We start from the raw sequence: 25,330 nt of genomic DNA, 5'->3' as shown, positions 1-25,330 counted from the left end.
GTCCTAGAACCTAGGACATTCGCTTAATTTTCTTCTTTTCTTTTCGTTTTTTATTTTGTAGCTCCCCATTTAAAACACTCGTCTCGCAATAAGCCTAAGGACTTGGGATCGGGGGAGCATCATGTACTCCAAGCACTTCCTTGCAATTTCATGCCCAAACGGAGTCGTTAAATCATTTTCTGAAATTGAGTCGAGAATTTGTTGCCGCTGTTTGTGGCAATGACATTGGAGACCCACACACATGTGTGTGGCACGTCTAGCTGTAAACGGAAGTACTTACTGGGTCTCCAGCTAACATTAAATTAAAATATGTTCCCCGCACACTACGTTCTCATTCGTTTCTATTCTTTAATTAAAACCAAAATGTTTTTTCCTCTGGTCGCGTTTTTTCTTTCTTTTTGATGTGGGGCGTTAAATGCACTTTGTATGTGATTTCACGGTTTTACGGCTGGCTTCTCCTGCGTTTCTCCTCATGGGAGCCCAGCTAATGGGTCCAGGAGCACATGGAAGATTCCTGTCCCAGGTGCCCTTGACTTTGAGCCAGCCTCCTTGGAGGTCATTGCAGGCAATCCGCTGAAGGAGCAGCGGCGGAGAAAGGAAACTACAATTGGTTATGCCTGGACAGGTGGTGGACTATCTAACAATGGTCGTTTTGTGTTAAAGAAGCGATTGATTTATAGTTGAGAAATATTTGAGTCCAGTTTTTAAAATTATCCTTTCTCTATATACGAAAAATAATTACTTAGCTTTGTATACATGCATAAGAACCGTCAAATTATGGTATACTGTGGTAACAAATTAAATTTAACACTTTTTAACACTTAGGGTTTTTCATTCTGTAAGTGCGCACACAAGATTCTGAAAGCCGCTGGGATAAGAATATCACACTTATATGGGTCACCACATCGTAAACACACTTTAATGTCCTGCCAGCCATATTTTCAACTTTAAACATCACATAAAGCACTTTCGGCCAAACAACAAAAAGCAGTAAAAAGCGAAAATAACACGCAGAACAAGGTCACCAGAGGAGCTGATACTCGAGTTCGGGAATCCAGGGCCAAAAGCCCAAGCCCAAGCCAAAAGCCCGAGGACCGATGGCCAATATATCACACGACGCCTACAATTTAAACTGCCAAAAAAATGAAATGCAAACTGGGCGAACGAAGAGAAATGGCAAACATTTATATAAATAACACCATCGACTCCAATTAAAGCAGTTTGCTCGATGGGTTGAGCAGTAGGGATGGTATGGTATGGGCTATATGTAGTACGAAGAGGGATCTGTTGTGGAGGAAGTTGCTCTGTTGTCTGTGCGTGATAAAAACCACAAAACGAATTTTTGTTTATGTGAGTCAGAGTGTGTGTGTAATAAAAATGCAAAACAAAAGCGCTCAAATATGTTTGTGTTCATTTTTTTTATACCCTCCCACTGCCAAGGGTTGCCAGCGTGGGCGTGGCACTTGCAGTGCCAAAGGGGCGGTGGGTGGCAGGGTAAGGGGGCGGTAACTGGGACAACCAAACCACTTCCAAATGTCATTCGCAGGCGAAGCAATGACGTACCGATGAGAAAACCCAGAACGGGACTACAGGAAGAGTGAATCGGACAGAGATAAAGTTTTTCGAAATCCAGTATCCGAACTGGAGATACACTCTTCGGATTTTTGGGGGGAACTGAGCCCATTTACATCGTAACTATCATCAATTTCTAGTCACTATCTTAAACAAAACTATGCATTGCTTATAACTGGGCAATGGTATATAAATTTACTAGAAAATAAATACATATAGAGTATATATTGATATACAATAATGAATGTATTGTAATATAATGTATGTATTTAGTTACTTTGTAAGATAGTTGTTCATAGACTTGCATCCTAGTTCTTTGAAAGAAATCTTCCCTAGTGGAAGTGGATTCAAGAACTCCTTTAATTCTTGACTATCTCGCCACATGCATCACATACTCCACATGCCCCACTTCCTTGCAGAGCCATATGCAAAACGCTGCAACGAGTGAGCGTGGCCAACAAGAAATGTTGCAGCAACATTTGGCAGCAAGTGGCGGGCGAGTCGAGGAAATAATAATTTATGCATGCGTTGTGGTAGCTCGTTGGCGATGTCGGTGGGGGTTTTCTGGAGGGGGGCTTTGGAAGGGGATATGCACCCCAGAAACCGCAAAATGTTTCGCCTTGTTGTTGCTTTTGCTGGCTGAGCACAAAAAGTGAATCTGAGCTGCAGGCGCTGCTGCCGCTTTTGCTGCAGCCGGAAAACGGAAATTGTGGCCAGTTTCCCCCGCCGCTCGATTGCATCCTCAATCCTCAGGAAAACCACATAGCTCCCAATGCTCTCAAAGATTTATGATCGGACCGCCGTTTAAGTCGCGCCAATCTGCCGAATACTCCTTGATTTTAATGCACTCGCTCGTTGGCGGTTTTTGTTGCCAGCGCTTTGCTCCAAAAAATAATACAATTTGCAATTAAATGCTTTCAATTTGCAAATTTGCCAGGCCGTTGTTACAAACAACAAAAGTAAAGGAACACTTTACCCATCTGATGCTAAACGCGGCCCCTATAAAAATGTAGTAAATGTAGTTGTGATTCCATCGACCGAATGTCCCATTCTGCATCAGAACTCTAAAAGGTTTGGTTTGGGAATTTAACAGTGGGTATGAACATTTTTTACAACTGCACAGATAAAAAAGTTCTATAATATGGTATTATTTTGATTAAAAAATTGTATTTTATGTTAGTTCAGACCAGCATGTTTAAATCATTTAATTATATCATAGTGTAGCTTTTTATGGAATTTCAAATCTAACACTAACGCTTTTTCTATGATATGCTTTTAGTATTTGGTAATGTAGGTGAATAAAAACAGTAATCAAATAAAATAAACTCATTTTTGAAGCACATTAAGCAGAACTTAAGTTTTTAAAATATATTTTAATAACAGTTTCATTTAAGCTCTATAAAGTGGGCATATATACCACCGAATATATACGTTTATTATTTACTTTTATTTGTTGGAAAAACTGTACCCCCATAATCGAACATTTAGAGCCCGCACAAAGCAATCGCGAAAAAAAGAAAAACGCTTCGGAAATGACGGAAAAATCGGAAACGAAAATCAAGCATATGAGTTTAATTGCCTAAGCAATTGTAATCAAGCTGTGAGGCCATCAAAGCCATCAAAAGGACACAAAAGGACGAAAATTGCTGATTGCATTTAATAAAAATATAATGTTGCCGCAAACGCAACGAACGCTGAGCCACGAATATCCACCACCGATCGGCCCAAAATAAAAATATATAAATCGAATCGAACATCCAAGGAAATGGCGAACGAGTGTACGTCAAAATGGAATCAAATCGAGGCAGAACATGAATGCGAAACGCAAAACTCACGACGACAATGCGAACTTAATTTGTGTCATAGAAAGCATGAAAAGGAGCAGCAGCCAAATTGACATATTGACAGCCGCACAAAAGGTCCACCCCAAAAAAAACTGGGGGGTGGGGATCACGGAGCAGGAGGAGGAGGAGGTGGCCATGCCGCACTGCAGTTTGATGGCGGCGTCAAAAATAAACAAACATTGCGACGGCAATAAAATATCAAAACAAGCCGAGTAAGGGGAGTGGGGGGCGGCACGAATGCGGCTTAATTGAGGCAACAGAAGGCCGTACAAAAATCCAATCAAAACGCAATGAAAACAAGGATCAAGGCGCAGGCACAACCACAATCATTGTCCCGGGCAGCTGTAAACCTCAACTCGGTGTGTTGATGTTATCCTGGCAAATAATCAAACCCGTGCACACACACACACAGAAAAAGCAACTAAACAAGCCAACAAGGACCTTGTCAAGTAGATATGTAAGCGATACAGATGGAGATACTAGCCTCGATGGAGGAGATAGACCAGGACAATTGCCGCATGCATCCTGGCAGGATTCTCTCAAGGCTACACTGGCATTCCACTCCCAGTTCCAGTTCCACTTTCAGTTGCAGTTGCACTTTCAATCCGGACAACTGGATTCAGTGGAGCGTGCGGCATCCACCCCTGAGGAAAGTACTCCTGACCTAATCCAATTCCCGGGCACAATGGACAAATCCTGTTTTTGTTTTCGCTTACCGATGGGATGGCATTATTAAAGCCGAGAAAGGAAAACACACACCCGTTAAGTATTTATTTAAATTTAATTTTCCACTTAGGCTTTTTAGAGTTTTTCCAATCTAGATCGGAGATGAGGTAAGAATTGCGGGAGATACTGGTTAGCCATTACTTCTACGATCTAGATCTAGGGATATGCTAAAGAATTATCTGTTTTTCTGCAAAACATTCAAATGTTTTCTATAAGCCATCAACTTTTTGGTAAGCCATTTGTTGACTTCATTTGAAAAGCGGTTGCTGGTTTTTGCCTTGCTCCTTCTACCTTTAAACTCCATTTCAAAGGAGTTTGGATGCGGCGCCACACAAACCAAGAATTCCCCCAGAAGCCCTTGAGCCATTAATAAACACATCTTTCCCCCATTTCCCTGCCCCAAGAATAATGCCTTCCGCCTCTCAACTAATTTTATGGTTTGCCCATCAGCAGGGCCATGAACACCCCGACTCCGAACTACACCAGGCCAATCAAACCTCACGACCTCCACCTCGCATAAAAGCCGCCAAATGTTTGGCGTATAAAACCAAATAAGACAAAGCACACAGACATAAACCACGCCCCCGACGCCCCCGAGATGATCAGCAGTGGGAAATTTGTTAGCGTGTCATGTAAATTGCACACAAGAGGAAAACGAGGCCTGGATGGATACATTATGTAAATAAAAGAAATAATAAGCTCGCACGGTTCCCGAAACAAAAGCCCAGGATCAAATGCGAACATATACTCTCATGTTTGTTATTTGCATGATGCGTTGATGGCACTTGGAGTTGGGGTCTTCGCACTTGAGGAATGTGTCGTCTGAATTGGATATTGTTGTGTATTCGACCTTTATTTTCTATGTACCAATTGGCATTTAAGAAGACACATTATTCGAATATTAAGTATAGTAAATTAGCATTTAAAAACGCCTTAAATATGTGTAAGATCCGATTGATATATAATGAAAAATCAGCAGGCTGATGAAATAAAACTTCATTGTGTAGAAATAATTCAGCAAGCCAGGTACACTTAAATGTTTTCCACAACAAGTTCTTAAGGTAGATATTTTATATTTAATTAGAGGTACGGGCAAAATTCTCAAAAAGACTTCTCAAAATTAAGCCAAAAACTGAATTGCCAAAGCAGATGCCAATATGTCTGCCTTCATGCACCTACTTCGCAACTTTTTCCCCAAGTGGTGTCATCCACATCCAGAAAAGCATCTCAAGCACCACATTTTCCGGCAGCTCCAGACGAATCGCCCAACCGCCGCACTGGTGGCCATCAAACCCAGTGAGCAAGTGCTGCCCAAGTGCAGATTCATGCAGTACCGGCGCGCCAATGAGCAAGTGAAGCGATTGGGCATGGTCTCCGAGGACGGCAACAGGATGGTGGAGCTATCGAGCATGACCTGCGCCGCCTCCAATATGATGGACTTCATCCAGCAAAGGTACTGCATGGTCAGCCTGTTGGACAGTGTGCAGTTCATGAAGATCGAGGATGTGGACGCCGTCGATCTGCGCCTGCTGCCACCCATCGATGCTCCCGGAAAGATCATCGGCGTGGATTGCAACTACGTGGACAACTGCGATGAGCAGCACATCTCCATCCCAAGGGAACCCAGTTTTCATGTCAAGTTCGCCTCCGCGATAACCGGAGCTCTGGACAACATTAGGGCCCATAGCTTGGCCAAACACATTGACTATGGCTGCCAGTTGGCCGTGGTTATGGGCAAAAAGTGCCGTGAAGTGTCTGCCAAAGAGGCGCTGAATCACGTATTTGGATTCATGGTGGTCCAGGACATCGTGGCTAGGGACTGGAATGCTCCACTGGGCGGTCACTCAATGGATACTTTTCTCCCACTGGGACCTACCATTGTGCACAGGTGCCATGTGCCAGACATAAACAATCTGTGGATCAAGACAATCGTCAATGGCGAGGAGCGCCAGACGGGCAACACCCGGAATATGATATTCAAGATCGACTTCCTTATTCACCGCCTATCCCAGTACCTAACTCTCTGTCCGGGCGACATTATACTCACGGGAACACCCGCCGGATCGGGTGCATTCCGCCATCCGTCGTGCTACTTGCAGCCCGGCGATCTCATTGAGAGCGAAATTCAAAGTTTAGGCAAAATGTGCAATAAAGTCGTTAATTGTTATTCCCAATGAAAATATATGTATTGTGTCCGCCCAACGGACAATCTGAAAATCAGGGACAGAATCTGAAAACCAAAGTAAACTTCTGCCCAGCAATATGTGGGTTAAATGACTCCGTAATCATACTGGACTTCGAGGCTGGTTTAAAATCCAGGACTTACTTTTCTATAGAATGCTTTCAATGAATTAAATCGCTACACGTCGCATAAAAAGCACGTATGTCCCCGAAATCGGCGCTAATTCTACCATCTCCATCATTGGCCAATAAATTCGGGCCGACGGCAAGCCAAGGATGAACCGAGATAACCATATCAGAAGAAAGCCACTGGCAGGATCCTAATGTGCAGCGCGGAAGTGATGGGCGGCGGGAAAATCATTTTGTAATATAATTTGTTTTGCTCGATGGCTGGCAGGAAGGGGCGACCACAAAGATTGGGTGATGGCTACACTTTTATGATACGCCCAAGCATAATCAACATTATCCTCAAAGAGTCACAAGCCGCAAACAGGGCGCCTACAGAGGGGAGGAGTGGGGAATCCCCGCTGCGAAAGCCACGGCGCATTATCATCTCATTGCACAGGACTTAATCCTGCGGCAAGTTATTAAAGCGTAACGCGTTCCGTCCGTGTCCAAGTGCCCCGCCAATGCCCCTGCTGCTCCTGCTGCTCGAGTCCTTGGATCCCTGAATCCTGCTCCCTTTTTATTGTTCGCGCTGCGCTTAACTTGTTTCGCATTGAAACAGGACGAAGGGGCGGCGGAATGTGAGGGATGTGACTGGGTCGGTAGGCGACGCCGCCTTAATGCTAAATGATCCAATATCCTGTTTCCTGCATTTGTGCTCTGCAGCAGCGTTAAAAGGTCCTTTGTGGCCTCCGCCCAGCCTTCGCCATTATTTGCCTTGGCCAACTTAAAGATGTTTTCCCTCTAAGCCAACTTTTCACCACCACCCAGGCCCCCTCCCAATTATTTGCTTAGCAAAAAGGAAAATGGAATCGGCGGAAAATGTAGCGAGTGGGGTACATAATTTTGTATCTTTTCTTTGCGCACGGCAACTTAAATAGAAGAATGTAAAGTTTTTAATTATGCAACTCATCGCTGACGTTGTCGCATTGTGTGCGAAGTGGGCCCGATCCCACTCCTCTTCCCGTTTATTCCATCTAGTGAGCTGGCCAAAAACTTAAAATACACATAATTAGCCATAGTACCGGGGATACTTCTATTTTCTTCCCGTTTGCTTAGCGACGAAATTTCGCCACCCACTCTCATTGTACGGACTGTGTATCCTTGGGATATCTTTCGGGCTTAGTCCATTCCCCTCCTTTTTCGGGCCAAAAACTAGGCCAGTTGCTTTCTGCAAGTTGATGTTTAGCTTGGCATGGAAAACGGCGACGACAAAGGCCTCTGCTAATTGAAGGAAAATATTAATTTGTTATAGTAACTAAAAGCTAACATACGACAAATAACACACATCCATATCTCTTTCTAGATTTACAAGTTACACACGCATTTTCTGTCATTTTTGCAAAATTACTATCTTCTATTATTGTATACTTAATCCATATACTTACAACTTTATTCATTAGAACTTGCTTTAAAATGTTCTCGAGATCAGGTGAAGTAAAAATAGGTCAACGTGCCAAAATACTTACACTTACATTGCAGCCCTACGTCCTTGGACTGTGGCCATATCTCGTTCGGCTACCACCCACTCCGCCCAAGGAACAAAGAGGCTCCCTGGACATGGAAGTCCTGGAAAGGATCGCTTGGGCCTCCTGTCCGAGAATTGGGTCAAGGGACCCATGGGCGTTGGTCTGCTGGCCTATATCTGCTCCGGGGACTGTTGTGCCATGAAGCACGAGCACAGCGGCTTATCCTTGGGCATCTTGGAGGATGGTTACTACAGCAGTGGAATCACCATCGGTATCCTGACCACATTTGCTGTGATAAGGTTTCTGCCAGCGATTGCAAAGTGGGCTGATGGCGAGATTGTTGTGAGTGCGGCTTAGAGCCAAGTCACAAACTATAGCTAATTATGCATTTCTTATTTATCAACTTATACTCTCCCGAAGAAAATTGAGTCCGAATACGAAAAGAGTCGTGGATCTAAGAACAATGCGCTATCCATCTCGCCCCCAAAGGAGAAAAAGAATCTTGATTACGTAGCCGATCAAAGCAAGTGAACGATTTATTGTATTACTTATTGCACTTTGTAAACACATACCCATGTAGTACATAATAAATTTGGCTGTAAGAGAGGCTCTTTTTTAATGCAGCTGAACGATTTCCAACGTTCATTTCTTTATATTAATACTCGCAAAAGGGGAGCATGATTAGAAGTTGTGCACAGCTCGTCTCGTAAGCTTGCCACATTTTATTCCAGGCCTGAAGTATGCATTGGAGCCCACTTTTGGGATGAGAGCTCCACGCGGGTTGGGGATGGGGAAGCACATAAAATGTTACATGTCGTAATATTCACCACAAGCAACTCGCAACAAGCCAAAGTCAAAACATGCCGAGAAACATGGCATTGAAGGCAGTTGCCAAACAAACTAGGGGATACCCGACCAGGAAGAGGCGGCAACAATGAAAGGATGCCAAAGAGCGCAAAAAGAAAACAACATTTTCCTCTCGTTTTTTCCCTATTTTTCCTCCGGCACGACATAATCTTTTTAACAATTTGTATTTGGGGATGCGGATGCTGGCGGTGTGGATATGACACATATCCCGACCAAAGTCAATGCCGAAGTATGCAGAAATTGCTTTGTTTTTTGTTTTCGGGCTCTTTGGGCTCTTTTTTCCGCTGCTTTGTTATACATAATCCTGGAGAGGTGTGACATTTGTATGTATAAATTTCAACTTTGATCCGCAAAGGATAACCTCGGGTGGCCAAAGCCAATTGCCAGGCACGAAATCTAAATAAACACACAGAAAAACACAAAACACAAAATACAAAAGCGGAAAGCGGAAAGCGGCAAGCAAACGAGTCCCAACGAAAATGTGGCCACGTTTCGTGTTTTCGAGATCTGTGGCTGGAACTCCTCGAGTTACAGACCTCCGACTCCTCCACACTTAAGTTGTCAAAATCAGCACAGGATTCGCTCTCATGTGTGCGCTTGGGTGCTGGGAAAATGTTATTTTCTTTTCATTTAACTGTCATGTATTTTGCATACACAAAAGCCAGCTCCTGTCGGTGCCAAATTGAAGGCCCCTGAAGAGAAATGTTCCCAGCTTTGTTTACTCTGCACTTTCTGGCGTAGGTGTTGTGACATTTGACCGCCAACGTCTATGGAACATCAAACGGAGCATTTTTGCTTATTTTTATGCGCCTTTTCGGGCACATTAATCACACCTTTTTGGGCATTCGAATGAGCAAATTGACATTCTAAGAAATGGAATTCTGAAACTGTGTATTTGCCAGGAAAAGTAATTTGAAAAAGTTGTAAGAGTGGCAATTTGCCCAACAAGCTTCACTTGAACATAGCATTTACTAATAATTTGTACATTCTAGTTTGGCGCTCAGTTAATAAACAATATTAAAGCTCCCTAATTTTTCAACTAAAGATATTTCTCACAGCTTGACTTCTGATTATCCCTTCTTGATATGAATAACTTTTAAAACTGCCTAAGTGGTCTGTAATGGACTTAGCACACGCAGCTTCCCTCCATCAGAACTAAAATTTCACATACCTAAGCCCATCGCGTGCCTTTTTCCTGTGACCAAAATCCTGTAGGGAAGATATGGCTCTGTGGAAATCCTCTAACGCCCGATAATTATGTAGAATATCTCCTGCGATAATTGCTTGATTTGCACAATGTGTGTTGATGTTTTCATAATGAATGCTTTCGGGGCATAAATTACAAGTTGCAAGGGGAAGGACAGCTCGTTCTCTGGCTGGCATTTGGTGCACAAATGTGGCATACAGCTCGGAGTCGAGTGGCAGATTGATAAGAGTTGTAGAAGGGGTAGATACGCCTGCAAGGGAGAGAATTAACACATTTGCGTTCGATCAGGATAATGATGATGCTGGGTTGCTTACCAAACCCTAAGCTGGGATCAGGGTGGTTTTCTCCCCCCTTCCAAGTGGAATTTTCCTTAGGGTGTGCCAAACAGTGGCAGCTGCCGTTGCGCAGTTATGGAAAACCTTTGCCTCAACGCATGCGTCAAACTAGATTTATGTTCGGATGCACTTTAATAATTTTCCACTCGCCGTCGACCATTGTATCCTTTCTGTATCCCGCATAGAATGAAAAGTCCAGTTTGCTCTCATTTTCAAGTGCATCAAGTACGAAACGCATTGACTCTGTCAATTTTTGAGCATTTGCAATTATTTCTCTTATAGAAATTTCCCAATAACAGATCGTTATCCAGCTACCTTATGAGGGTGGACTGTCCTGCAATGTCAGCTGGCCAGTTGCGTTAAATGAGCCAGCTCCATTTCGATTTGTCCAGCATTTCCTGTTCATAAATTGGATCGGCTTCAACGGGATTAGATCTTTATGGGTAGCAATAACTTGGGAAACTAATGTGAAATGGTTCGGGTTTCTGATGCTATGGGAAAACTGCGCTTAGGCAAACAATGTGTGGCAATTTAAATTTAGTGAATGTTAGGCATCGCAAGCAAATACATTTTTGGAAAAATCTCAATTCACTTTGTTGATTTTAAACTCACTTTCAAGAGCTTAGTATACTATCACCACCTACTTAAAATCAAACACTCCGCATAAACTGGTCATTGCGACCAGTTGAGTGCAACTAAGTCCACTTAATCAGCAATTAGCACCAGTCAACAAATCAAAGTAAAGCTGAACGAGTGATTTCAATTTTAATTGCCCTAACCCTTCACCATCACCAGAGCTGGTTGGAAAAAATAGTGTTAAGACCTAAGCTTACTTAATGTGACCACTTTGAGCGGTGTCGACGGCAGCGAGAGTTGGTCATCTGGGAGTACTCTATATATCCAGTACATATAAAACGGGTAGGAGGAGTGACAACGATAGGAGGACTACTCCGTAAGCGGATTAGGGCAATAAATTGTTCAAGGCCCGGCTGCATTTTCACCCGCTCGCCTCCAAAAGTTTGAACAAAGTGGCCAACAAAATGCAGCGTTTTTGTCATTCTACGCTCGGCCTTCGCATTTTGGTTTATTTTTTTCACAATTTACCACAATGATTAATCACCCGAAGGAGGCGTACTCCCTTCCGTCCTGTTGGTAATATAATATTTGTCATAGTTCATAATTTAGATATTCTTTGTGTCCAGAGGGGTGGAACAAAGCAGAGCGGAGCGCAAAAAAGGAAATAATAAAATATTGCAGTCTGGTAAAAAACATCAACTGCATATGTTGCACCCAGTTCAAGTGCAGTGGCGAGGGTTTTATGTTTTGGGGTGGGAAGTTGGGGTCGATGGGCACCTAGGGGTTGAGTTTGTTTGCGCACACGGTGCGTTCAGTTGAGGGGTGACCACGGTGATGTATCCTGGTATATTTGCCCAGTCTCACTATCGATGTATCGTGGTTTTTTGTTTGCCTAGAGGGTTGATTCAATGCGGAACTGTCGCACTCGCAATTGTGCAGGTCAAGTTAGTAGGTGTTTCCCGGCGAATTTGCGGTTGCATTGAACCTGGTTAACCAAAGGATTGGTGTAGTAGTACAGCACCACTCAAGGGAGGGTAGCAAATAGTGCACAGAAGGATAAGTAGGTCTGAATTAAAAGGATGTCAAGATTTACTGAGCAAATAAAGACATGCATTTGTTGAAGGTTATTGAAGCGTTGTTGTAGATCTGAATTAAAAAGATGTCATGATTTACTGAGTAAATAAATACATGCATTTGTAGAAGGTTTCTAAAGCTTTGTTATTTATTATGCTTTGACACAGAATGTACATAGGGATTTTCCTCTGTTTTGACATCAGTTAATATTTTTTAGACTTAAGCTTTTCAAAGAATAAATGACAAAGCCATCAGTTTAAAGAAATCCCCGATTCCCCAAGTAATTGCGAGGGCATTTGGCCATGCCCAATTAAAATGCAGCAAAGGTGATTTTCTCACCTGGAGTCGGGCAATCAGAGAAGTCATCCAGGATGCAGGTTTGCTGGATAACCAGCCACACACAAAGCCAATCCCCTGGACAAAGGGGAAATTTGCTTGGCAATGATAATAGGTGGATAATTTATTAGCCATCGACCAGCATTGAGTATCGAATGGATGCACGTTGAATGTTGGATGACAACTGCAAAACTGCAGCCAGATTGCCCAGATAGAGAAACGTATGTGTGGATGCGGGCCTGTGCTGGAATGGGAGATTTGCCTGGGCTGGAATATAGGAGTACGGGATGCCAAACAAACGGACAAAGGACGAGTGTTTAGAGTAAACACAAAGGCGACCATAATACAATCATAATTGAATTTTTACAACATCCCAGGGAGAGTGTGTCGGATTTTATGCTCCCAACTTCGGATCTTCGGTTATTGACAGTTCACACCAAGGACATGCTTTGAGTCCCAAGCAGCCAGCACAAAAACACACGAACCGAGGCGAAATTAAATTTTTATCTAATATAAACTCGCAGCAGGCACTCGTCCCTTTTGCGCTCTGTTGTTACTCAGTCCCTTTTTTTGCACAGCGATATGAGCGATATGGCTCAAGGACATTCCAGGAAATGCCAACGGACACACACACACACCAACGCTGTCAGTTTTCACACCAATTCCCGGAGGATGCACACAGTCCTGGCCAATGTCCTTCAGTGGAGCATTAATTTGACTTATCCCTGGGACAGCGGGACAGCGGGACAGCGGGCCAGCAGCAAGGACACGCACTCGGTTGGAAAAGTGCAATTAATGTCGAACAATGGCGACTTTTGTCAGCTCTGGACACACACGCGAACGGCCAAGGATGCACAGACCATTAGCCACGATCCAGGACCCAAGTCCAAGGACCTTGTGCATAATTAGCCGGCACTCCGAATGGGTTGCCTGGCCTTCGGGCAAGTCAAGGTCCACTTGCACAATGCCATCAGAACACACAGGGCGCAGCAACCTTGAGTCATAATTGAGGTCCTGCAGGATAATGAGTGCTTTTCGCTCGACCACGCGCCGCGCCTGCGCAGAATAGAGCCCACAGGCGAATGCAAGGCGTGCGCTGATAATAAACACATTTAACTTATCCTCAAGGTTGGCCGAAGGTTGCAGCAGGTCCCTGAATATTGCTAATTACAGTCCATAATGTAGAAATTGAGTCGTAAAGCAAAGTCCAAAGGAGTAATAGCCTGCAGAGTTCTGTGATCCATTAAGAAGTATCTCTCAGATAAATATATTCATTGAGTGACATCCGAAGGACGTAAAAATCGATACTCCCATTCTTAAAGTGCGCTGTTTTATTATGGCTATAATACATCTAGCCCACGTGCTCTGTAAATCGCTTAAAGTTTCTACGAAAACCGAGGACAATGAGTATTATTAGAAAAGACTGGGAATATAAACCAATTTTCACACGGCCACATTTCCATGTAAGAATTATAAATTTAAGGTTGTGGAAAAGTGGTAAAATTGTATGAATTTACTTAAATTTCATAGATACACTCTTTTCTGTTGATGTATATTTTAAAGGCTCGTTCCGTTGCCCATGTTGAATTTATAGAGGGAAATCATTAGTGTACTTTAGAAACTATAGCCTATAACTATAATTTGGCATAATGCAAAATAATTTTCCGAAGTTCTGCATAATTCCAAAAGTTCATTTACATTCAAGACTCCTTCCTCCCGGTGGCCGTCATGGAGTTCCTCTGTCAATTACCATGCCATCGAACCAAGTCCCAAGTCGTGAAGTGCATCTTTGCTTTGTCCTTGCGATTCGCCCACGGATTCACTTGGGAGACCGATCTTGAGTCGCAAAGTGCACTTATGTCAATGCCGCATTAAATAACTAAATCAAGCTCAAACATGGACATCGCCTTGAGATTATCCCACAAAGATGCAGTGGGCAGAGTGGAGTGGGGTGGTCGGTATACCCTGTAGGGCGACAAACATCGGAGGCTGAATGCTGCGGCGACCCAAAGTGGATGCCAAATAACCATAATGGTGTTTATCCACAAGTTCATTTCGCTGTTTAAACATGCCTCCGAATTCAGTCCCGACACAATAAACAAGCCAACTGGATGCGAGATGCCATCGGCTGCGGCGCCCCAAACATTTTGGTGTGTGTTTTTTATTCCATTTGAGCCTGGTCCCTCTGGGGCATAGACTACTGGCTTCGATGGATGGATGGATGGATGGATGGTTGGATGGACGACTGGGCTGGGATGGAGCGGGTCGGCATGGGGGGCAGATGGGGTAGCAGATTGGACCACTTGAAACCAAACGCGGTAGCCACTCACGAGCATCGGGCATCGAGCATCGAAGTGCATTGCGCTGTTATTTTAACGATTATGCTGATGAGCAGCGATGGCCAGCGATGGCGACGCGGGCGATGATCCATCAGAGTTCTGGACATGGAAATGCAATTTGTGTAATTTATGCCGATGCTCGGCGAACGCAACCAGATACTCAATTTTGTGTGTGTGCCTCCGATTAGCCAGGCGATGGCGATCCGCCAGATACAAAATGTTCGTGCGGCTATCGGAGATGCGGAGCCTAAGCCACTTGTCTGCCTTGTTCGGACTCCACCTGAATGCGATCCCCGCTTTTGATTTATGATTTCAACAACACAGAAATTAAAAGCCTTTCGGCTTTAGCGTTTTGGGTTCTGTCTGGATGGATGCCTGACCTGCAGCAAATGTTGTCATCGGGAGAAATGGTACTGGGAATGCCATCATCAATTAATAAAATACCTTTAATTCCTCTTCTTTGAGAATTCGTCCATCCAGAGGGCACATCAATCAGCTTATCATATCACTCGGCCTGAGTAGACAGTTTAAATGTCAATTAGAGGCTGGGCTAGTCTAGCTGCGGATCATTAAATATAAATTATGAGGGTCTTGGGCTGGTCCGAAAAGCTATAAGCCAGTAAGACGGTAGCTGGAAGCCTGGAGGCTGAGACAACTTTTGTGAAAATCTCCGGGAGAATCAATCAGAATTATGGTAAGTGGTCGGATGGCTTACCTGCAGAGAAGTCCCAACTTTATGCACCATCAAACTCCACTCCAACATAGGGAAAACTACAATGTTTACTGAGTGCAAAATATATAACAAAGTCAAATCGCTAGTTTAAATCATATAACTTTTTATTGTCATACTCAAAAAAAGGCAAGAAATTATTTGTATTATATTTAATCTTGTTGGTTTCAAGATTTTTCAAGATCTAAGCAATAATGTTCCAATCGTTGGGCGGCCCATTTTTTTCCTGTGCAGTGACACGTAACTTGCAGTGGATGCTCCTCCCATCGAAGAGCGGAATTTACTATTTGGCAATATTTTGGCTTTATGAGTGCATCAAGGATATATGCGGGCAGGAGTAGGGGCGGAAGCAGGAAGGACGCGTCGCAACCTTCGACTGAGTTGTGTTGACTCGGCGACAAATCGTTGCCAACTCGAGCGTCCCGGCCAAAAAGCAAAGCAAATCAGAGCTGTAAAATCTCAACTGCAGCGCGGAGTGAGCGAGGGCAGGCAATAGCATTTCATTGACGTTAATAAATGACCGGAAGGACATTGTATGGCATGCCCTGGCGTGGCAATAAACAAACAAAAGCAGAAAAGAAGGACCAGCGACCAGCCAGCTCGGAGTTCGAACCTCGGACCTAGGACCTGTTCGCCACTGTCCTGTCCAGTCGGCGAGTCCTGGATCCCTGCATTTTCGGACCAGGTCCTGTTGCACTTTTGGCCAGCCGGAAGTTTACTGCAGCGTCTGGCACCCTTTCCTCCGCAACCCGGTTTGTTCCTTTTCACTGTTTTGTTGCCTTTTGCCGCTGCTAAAATTTCATTTCACTGCGAATTTTTCACAGAATAAAAAGCAGCTGCTTTCCAGGATGCTGCTAAGGTGTGGGAACCGAAATCGCCTTTTCTTGGCTCGCAAAAATCAATCGCAGTTAGTCGGAAGTACTTGCGCACTTTGCGCTGAACATTTTACGCAATGATTAATTGCCATCCTTGTTAGTGGGAGCGTACCATGGGAAGGAAATGGGTTTTTTATCCTTGTGAGCTGGCAATCGGCGAAGGATCTGAAGGAGCCGTGCAGTGCAGTGTGGGAAGATTTTAAAGCTGCTTTAAATTAAATTTAATGTTCTCATGTGAGGAAAACTTCAATACTTTTTTAAGAGCTCTGGTTGGAGAAATACACTCAGGTGCTGGTAAGAACATTGTTATCACAATAAAAGATTATATACCTATTATATACCACTACAATTAAACCTAGTATGATTTAAATAGCTTGGAGTACCGTGTATTGTAAGTTGGAATTGTATAATATTAAAATGTATGCACTTTCATTCACTTCATTTACATAAAACGTAAAAAACTACTAATTTGTTTTGTGTAGCTGTCCTGCTATTAAATCTACGGACTGCAGATGTCGAACATAATATCACTATGCAAAACGCATACTTAACCCAATAACTTGGAGAATCGTGCTGTACGACAATTTGTAGCTCGTAGCGTAAATTGTGGCCACAACCTACGCCACGCCAATCAAGTTTCAATCGAGTTGCCGAGGAAGCTCTATAAATTGCGGCTGGTCAATGTCAAGGCAGTTGGACACCAGGAAGGACGAGGGGCAGCAATAGCAGCAGCAGCAGCAGGAGCACATCCTGTTAATGGCAACAAACTACGTAATAATAATTGTCAATTGCCAACACGTACGATGATTACACATGTTCCAAACGGCCAGCTGCAGACTTCAGACTTTGTACTCCGCTCTTGGCCGTTGGCTGCTGTAGAAGCCATTTAACGTAATATGGGTAATATGTGAGACAGGCCCCTAAGTAGCCTTAAGGCCAGGATAACACAGGGCATTACAGCGACAGAGACAGAGACACAGAGAAGGACACCGATACCGATGCCGAGACCGAAAGCGTTGGAGAGGAGTTTCCCAGTCGCAATGCCCGGTAATCCCCAATTAAATTTTATTCTAAAGCAATTTGCCAAAATAGTTTTCGTTTCGGCAGGAAGATAAGCAAACAGCTTGCCGCTACCCCCGTTCAATATTTTCTTTTGGTTATTGTAAAAATTGTCATGGGCGCGCTACCCGTAAATAGCCTCGTAAACATGAGGATTAGCCTTTGTATTCCACCGACACAGAGTCCTGGCCAAAAGTGTCACTCACTCGAAAGACAAATATTGCCTTTGGCCCGAAAGGAAGCGGATATGTCGCAAGATTTTCCAATGGCCAGGACAACAATGCATACACATATCCTGGCCCGAGTCCTTATGTGTCGCTCACAATTGTATGCATGACATTGATGGTCCTTCGATAGGAAATCCAATTGCACAGCTGCCTCGCCCAAGTAAATATGAAACAAATGCACAATTTCTGACTTTTGGTCTTAGCTAGGTGTTCTCGCATCGGAAGAATTCCCCGAAGACATGGCTGCTGAAAAATTGTCGTAAAATTGGCCAACAATGAGCAACGAATGCCCTGTCATCTTGGGAATGCAATTGTATATCCAAGCCATTCGATCGGGGTTCGATTTCCATCACAGGTAGTCGGTAGTCACTGGGTGATTCCCATCCGGTAGCATTGTGTCACGGTTTTAATAAGCGCATCTAATGTTTTGCGGAAGACTTATGTGGTTAGGATGAGGATGACACAGGAAGTTGGCCGAGACAAATTGCAAGGAAGCGCTGGAAGGTTTTATGTTCCCCAAGGAAGCAGCTAAGAATTCTTTTCTTTATACAAATAATTTTAAGCCGTTCCGGTTTTGATTTATTGCCCAATAAACGAGTCTTTGTAAGACTTGTTTGCTTTCAATATTAAATTCGAATTATCAAGTTTAATATTCGAGCTTTTTAAGCAGACATTTATGTTGCTCATCAGAAATCCCTTGAATTTCATAATCTGGCAAAAGTAATTCAAACTTTAACATGCAATGAACAGAGATGTACCTACTCTGAAATCCGATGATGGGCTTGTTTGTTATTATTTATTTAAGAATTCATTAAACCCTTACACAATCTTCAGACCTTCGCCTAGACCCTCTAATCGGTGGCACTTAACAGCTCGGCCATCAACTCGAGAGGATCCCAGTTGACAGCCACTCATCAGAATGAGCAAAATTGTAACAATGAGAGAAGAATCACTGCAATTATGTGAATCAATTTTCCAAAGAGATGCAATTAGGTAGGTGCCGGCGCAATGGAGGAACCTGTTCGAGAGTCGTATTTTGCTTTAATTAATACATTTCTTGGATGGGGGCAAGGCCGAGATCAGAAAGGAACAATGTATCACGATGATGATGATGGTGATGGTGATGGTGATGGCTCGGCGACAGGTAAGCCAAAGATCCCCGAGCTCGCTGCCTTTAAGGATAAGAAACGCCTCGAAATCCAAAGTTGATGTCCGTTATTAAAAAAGGTAAACTGAAAACTGGTTTTAATGCAGGTCCAGAGCACACGCAAGCGATTACGGAAATTATGGGGTCACTCCCAGGACAATGCGTGAAGGCATTTCCTCCCGATCCTTATCAACTGCGCTCCTGACGTGTGCAGGTGCATTCCGCTCCGAATGGGAAAGTGTTTTCCCCGCCCTTCCACCGCGCTGCCGTAATTAAAATTGCCAAAAAAGTGGCAAGCTGGAAAATGTATCCACCAAGCCAGCTGATCCGCCCGATAGCCTGGCCAACAGCTACTGGCAAATAGCCACGCTAAGTGCACTCAGAGAAATGTGGTTTGTCACCACAAGTATGCTTTCATCGAATTCGTTTATATACAAATTAGTATTAATAATATTGGTGATAGAAGAAGTTGATGGCTTTAATACAAGTACTTCAAAATCACATCTTCTAAAACTCACGCTTGTTTATTATTAGTCTATTGAAGAAGGTTTTCTAATTTCAAAGCATTAACACCACGGACACCCCGTTTGCTTTAAGAGCATTGGGTACTCTCATATCTAGCTTAATTGGTATTAATTTACCACAGAATATTTAATACTTTAAGCATGGATATTGAACTGGGCCGCGTCGTGGCCCACATATTTTACCCCCACTTTCGGGTGTTTTTCGTGGTCCAAGCGGCGTTCCCAATTCCAATTCCAATCCGAATCTGAATCCGAGTCCAAGACAGCGACCATTCCGCTGATAACGGCATGAATAATGTGTCGGTGCACTGCTGCATTTGTCTCTGCCAACGGCAGCTCGGTTTGGAGTCGGATTCGACTTGGTTTGAACTTGGTTTGGATGCTGGCCAAGACACATGCGGGTCATTGGCTCAGAGACCTACGCGGGGCTTTGTTTTGGGTTGCTTTGGGTTTGCTTTTAATTAAAAGAAACTTTGGCTCAGATAAGGCCGCGTAGATAGGCCCCAAAATGAAGCGGAGTGCCCGATTGACATTATCGTCGTTCCTTTCGGGTGGAGAATATTTAATAAACGTTATCATTGAAATACGAGCAAGTGGTTGGATACGAAAAGTTTAATTTTCACTGGCAGGAGACATTATTAATGAGATTCTTGATAGTCCTAACAGGTTGTACTATCGGCCGCTAAACATGAGCTTTCCAAATTAGGTTCGGAAAATCGAAGTGGAAGCCAACGATAGAAAACATGTGCAGTTATAATTCTCAGACTATTTAGACGCATTTATAGAAAGTCGGAGCGTTATATAAATTATATTATATCCAATAGCAGGGATATTCAGCAGACTTAACTATAAAGTGGCTTGATATTCAGAAAGCATTAAATACTTTAATATTAAATGAATTTTTATAAAAAAAAAACAAGGTGTATTTAAAGCCGTTACTTCTCTAAAAATCTGCATTCGAATTTAGAAATTTATTTCTTTTTTAATCTTTACCTGGAACTCGACTATAGCATTCTATCTTGTTTCCTAATTATTTTACGAAATCATATCTTTAAATTAAAAACCCGTATAACAAATGGAAAAAATCAACCCTACCCAAACCATTTTCCTTATTGAATTGCTTCTAAAGGTCTGCTAATTACACACTTCTATTCTTCCAAAAACACCCACAACTCAAAGAAACCGTGCCCCGAATCTTTTGCAAAAAAAAGTAAAAGGCATAGACCCCAATTCCCAATAGAGTTTCACCTGCTGAGATGGACAAGCTGCACGGAGTGCAATTAAACTAATTGAGTGGCTGAATCTGAAATTCAAATCACAAGAAACGCATCTTTCGGCAATCATTTTTGATGGATGATGATCCCCGACGAACGGCTGCAATGTCAAAGGATTTCCAGCAACGAGGGAGAGCAGACTAATGCCCACAAACATATATCAAAAAAGCAAATATCGGCCCGTTGTCTGGACCGTCTGGACTGTCTGGACCCAAAAGAAGAAGGCCAGGAACAAAGGCAGGAACAAACGAGGAAATCCAGGTGCATTTACAAATTTGACGCCGCTGGCTTTCAGCTAAAACCGAAAACGGGCCGAGTGCGAAGAACAGAACAGAATGAAAAGAAGATGCACACTGCCAGATAAATGCCACGATGTGAGCGATGATGATGTTGGTCGGTCGACCACGACTGCGGTTCCATAATGCAGAATGCACCTTGCCAACCAGAACCTGAACCAGAACTAAACCGAAACCAGGCTCAAAACGGAGTATCTCCAGTACGCAGATCCCAAAAACCAAAAACCAGAAACCAGTCCAGCACCGAGCCCGGCTAATGATTTCAAATGCTAATCGAGGCAGACGGGGCACGCGTTTTATACCTGCCTCATCGCCCGAAAAGGTTCAAGATACTGCACTCAGATACTGTTGCCGGTCGATATTCCCCGAAAGGATGCAGGTGGAAACTGATTTTTGAGCCAGCACTGGGAACAAAAAAGGGTCTTTTGTTTGTCTAAGGCGTGTGTGGCTGTGGCTGCGAATTAAGGGCGCCTTTAGCCCTGGCCATGTATCGACTTCTTGAAGTTGTACCCCTATCAGAATGGGTTTCAACCGCGATGGGCAAGCCAGATAAGATTCTGGGGTAAAAGAGAACATACTAAACAATGACCTCATATGAACTTGGCCTAAAGTCCTGCGCTGGCTGGCTTGTGAGTTGGAATTGTATAATTTCTAATAGAAACAACTTTACAATTAATAGACTCAGTTCTTTCGCTAACTTTTAAACTCGGCACTTATTCATAGACAGTGGTAAATTGCCCTTCTGACCACTTTGATCACTAATTGTCTGACACCCGGCGCTTTGGCCAAGTTCCCTTTCAATTGCATCTTTCTTTGGCCATTTGAAATGTCGTTTGTGTGAATTTATGCATAAAATATGAATATGTCTGGGCGAAAAGTTTATTGAAAACGTGTCTCTGTAGCTCTGCAGCTCACACCCATTCGGCTTTTCACTTCGACTACTCGTCCTTTGAGTCCTGCGTGCGTTATAAATCACGCAAAAGTTTGCCAGCAAAAGCGAACTTTACGCAGCACTAGCAGAAGTTTTATGTCATCAAGTTTGGCAGGCCACGCCCACCCACACTCCGCCTAAAAATAAAAGTAGGAAAAATACTTTCAACTTGAATTTTTTACTTCTCAACGGCGACGAAGCGATCATAGTTCAATGAGCAAATTGCACGTTGATTTGTTAGACTTGAATGCTGGCGACGACTGCCTCCGGCGCTCTGATATTTGCCGTCTTTTTGGTTCAGAAAGTTCCAATCCTGGAGACCTGGAGCTTCTTTGTGCCCTGTGATTAATGAGCTAAAACCGCCGAAATGACAAAAAAAAAACTAAAAGAATGAAAATTTACCTTGAGCCCGAGCATAAAACGCAGCTCAGAAACTTTGAACTTTTCGCTTTTGGCCTGCGAGTTTTTGCGCACCGTCTAAAAGTTATTAAAACCAACGAGGCAGGGTCCTTAGCTCCTTGGACATATAATTAAGCCCACCTTCCCGCAAGAAGTTCAATACCAAATCAAAGTTAATCGGCCTCGTCTGCATTTGAGTTGAAAGAGAAAAGGTTGATGGCTTGCGTGACAAATGCCATTTGACTTTGAATTCCTTCAAATGCCACCAAACCGAGTCTAAACTTTGGATTTTGGTTCCCTAATGGGGCATGGGTATAATTTTCCAGCACGCATCCAATCCCCTTCCCCTGTGCCCATATAATCGCCGGTGAGAAGTACCCGGCCAACTGACAATTGTTGGTAATTATGGGTTGCGCACAAACAAGACGAAATAAACCAAATCAAATACCATTTCATGGCATTTAAATGTAATTGGAGCTGAACTCGCCTCCCGAGAACAGTGATTAGCTGCTCGACTTGGTGAAAAAATTGCAGGCCATTTGGATTGGCATGCAGAGCAGTCCAGTTAGGATTGGGGCAGTCGGTGTTGTCTTAGGACCATCATAACCCAGGGAATTGTTGACCTAGACTGGCCTACAAGGTTAAGTAGTTCTGCGCAACACTTATTGTTAGCAGTGGAACTTCTACGGAGCTTGTAATTACTTAAGCATGCAAAGGTCACTTTATATTACAAGCTACTATAAGCCCCAAAGAATTTAAAAATAAAACTTAAACACGAAACACTATTTACAATATTTGTCTGCTCTAATTTAAAGCTACATACCTAAGTAGTTACATTCAAGATGCGTATGAGTCACATAAACAGTTTTTACTCTTCAAAACCAATTCCTATAGGCCTCTTTACAACAGTGTTTAGGCCGTATCTTTACTTCCTTGGAAGTCAGATTTCTGTTGGTAAGCTCCCGATTGGATTTCAATTTAACGACTTTTCACCCAGCACAAAATGATCTTTACAGCACCAACAAATCAAATGTTTGAAATGAAAACTTTCAATGAAATTCAAGATGCGCCACAAATATTTGGGCAGCCGAGAAAGAGATCTTCGACTGACATAGCTCTTATCTATATGGGTTTATGTCATCCGCTAGAAAGCCGGAAACTATAGAGTGCACATCTGAGGCAAACGAATAATTTAGGCGATTTTACGAGTATAAACTCGTAACATTCGGAGACAGAGTGGTGCCCTCCGCCCGCCTGTTTAGCATTTAAATGGTGGCCACATTTCCGCCCTCGAGGGAAAGCCAAGCCATCGAGTAAAGAGTGCCAAAGAGTTGAACCTATTAACATTTAATTCGAAATCAAAGTAGTACTGACTTGGCCTCGGGCCAAACTCATTACGGATGCGTGTGCATTTGGATTGGATCTGGATCCTGACCGCCTGGAAAACGCTTTGTTGGCCAGCGGAAGGTGACAAAAGTGTTGCCTTGCATTTGGCAGGTGACCAGGTAGCAGTTGGCTACCAAAGACACTCCTTCATTAGCATTTCCAATGGGCTCGGCTCTCCTTCCTGCAGCTAATGAAATTTAAGCAGCCCTGAGCTGGTCTTTTCACTCAACCCAAGCGTCGGGTTCAATAGGTCGTCAGAATGTCTGGGGTTGGGTCTCTGGGTCTGGGTCTGGGTCTGGTTTTCCTTCGGGCTCCCGCTGACAGAACCTCGTCTTTTATGGGTCTTATGCAAATGCCGCCTGGGTGCCAACAAAGGAATTATTTAATTTACGCTCCGCGGCCAAATTCTCAGTCACTTTGCTTGATTCGCATTATAATTTACACGCATGTTAGGCGCTCGTCTTTTCCATTTTCCATTTCCCATTTGTGGTTTTTACATAAACGACAACATAAATATCATTCTTTAACTCCTTTGTTTGCCGCGACAAAGGGGGAAATTTGTTATTTGGCTGCGAAGAGAGGAGAAGTTGTGAAAAATTGTTATTGATTCGGTAAGCTTTGTCTGAGCCCGATCTTTACGATCGTTTCGTGTAATGGCCTTAGGAACTTGCCTTAAAGTAGCTTTGCAACTAACACCTCTACACAGAATGAAAACACGAAGAGATTAATTCCATGAAATGATCGCGAGAAGTTTCCCCCGTCAACTTGGGCCGAGCATTTTGAAAGAATTTTCAGCTGTTGGCCCTCTCACCAAACAAAAGTTGGCTTAAATGAGGTTGGAGAGGACCCAAAGGACCTCCGGCTATCATCAGCTGCCGCAGCCTGACGGTGTCGTCCTGTGACACATCAAAATAATCCTCGACAGCTTAATTATGTACGCTCCCATCTATCCCTGTGTATGAGTGTGCCAAACAATAACCCACGAGCAAACACATCCTTTCTCTCATTATTCCACCGTTTTCATATACTTTTTTTTCCACTTTTTTTGTGCATTCTCGTCTGAATGTGAGCCTGAACCCAACGGAATGAAAGGATTTATGCGCAAAATGCCACCCGCAAGTGCCCCGGAACTGCCATTCAGCAACCGAAAAAATTCCCTCAAAGAGTCGGGGGCCCGAGTGCTGGATATTATGAATTTTCACAACGCTCGGCTGAGTGGCTTAAACGTCCTGGTAATTATTTGCCGCCGGCCCCCACACATTGGGACCCACAAAAAACCAACAAAAAACAAAAAAAAAATGAAAATGTTTTAAATGACAACAATTTTCACTGGCGGCCGCAACTTTTAATGAGAAAAATTACCGCGTGAAGAATGAGCAGCACGTACCCGAAACCAAAAAAAGCAAAATGTAAATAATTCTTATCATTTCTGGACTGTCAAATATCACACCGCAGAGCAACCGCAAGCCGAAGGAACTAACACCTCGGCGCGCATCCTCTTATCTGCTGAAAACAAATTGTCGGGATCAGGACTAGCAGCATCCTTATCGCCGGGCTCGCTTATAAATAAACAAGAGTATGGGTCCAAGAAGATATGTTAAAACCGGCGACATCTGCATACAAGAACCTCTGTTGCGTAGGTGTTGTACAAATGTTTGGCAGAGATTTACGCCGCCGGGCGGAAGTTTTCCTTCTCGGAGCTGTAATGTTACATGCTAAACGCTCTTCCAGCTAATCCCAAGTGTGATAATTTTCAGTGTGTGACATTGACATTGGGTGGTGTGAGTTGTG

The 25,330-nt window shown here is 43.5% G+C and overlaps 2 protein-coding genes across 2 annotated transcripts; both read left to right on the top strand.

Annotated features, from left to right (window-relative positions):
- Window positions 1-5,143: 5,143 nt before the first annotated feature.
- Window positions 5,144-6,319, top strand: LOC6545377 (fumarylacetoacetate hydrolase domain-containing protein 2). The gene is made up of 2 exons (XM_001972590.2): window positions 5,144-5,203; window positions 5,268-6,319. Exon 2 carries the CDS (start codon window positions 5,300-5,302, stop codon window positions 6,317-6,319), a length of 1,020 nt encoding a protein of 339 aa, XP_001972626.1. The 5' UTR covers window positions 5,144-5,203; window positions 5,268-5,299.
- A 1,486-nt stretch (window positions 6,320-7,805) lies between these two features.
- Window positions 7,806-8,563, top strand: LOC6545376 (ATP synthase subunit b, mitochondrial). The gene is made up of 3 exons (XM_001972589.3): window positions 7,806-7,920; window positions 7,971-8,299; window positions 8,378-8,563. The coding sequence occupies exons 1-3, from the start codon at window positions 7,905-7,907 to the stop codon at window positions 8,486-8,488; spliced, it is 456 nt and encodes a 151-aa protein (XP_001972625.1). The 5' UTR covers window positions 7,806-7,904; the 3' UTR covers window positions 8,489-8,563.
- Window positions 8,564-25,330: the final 16,767 nt, after the last annotated feature.

This window comes from Drosophila erecta, unplaced genomic scaffold, assembly GCF_003286155.1.
Source record: "Drosophila erecta strain 14021-0224.00,06,07 unplaced genomic scaffold, DereRS2 tig00000021-arrow-pilon, whole genome shotgun sequence".
NCBI classification, from domain to species: domain Eukaryota; kingdom Metazoa; phylum Arthropoda; class Insecta; order Diptera; family Drosophilidae; genus Drosophila; species Drosophila erecta.
This window is presented reverse-complemented; position numbering and strand designations above follow the sequence as displayed.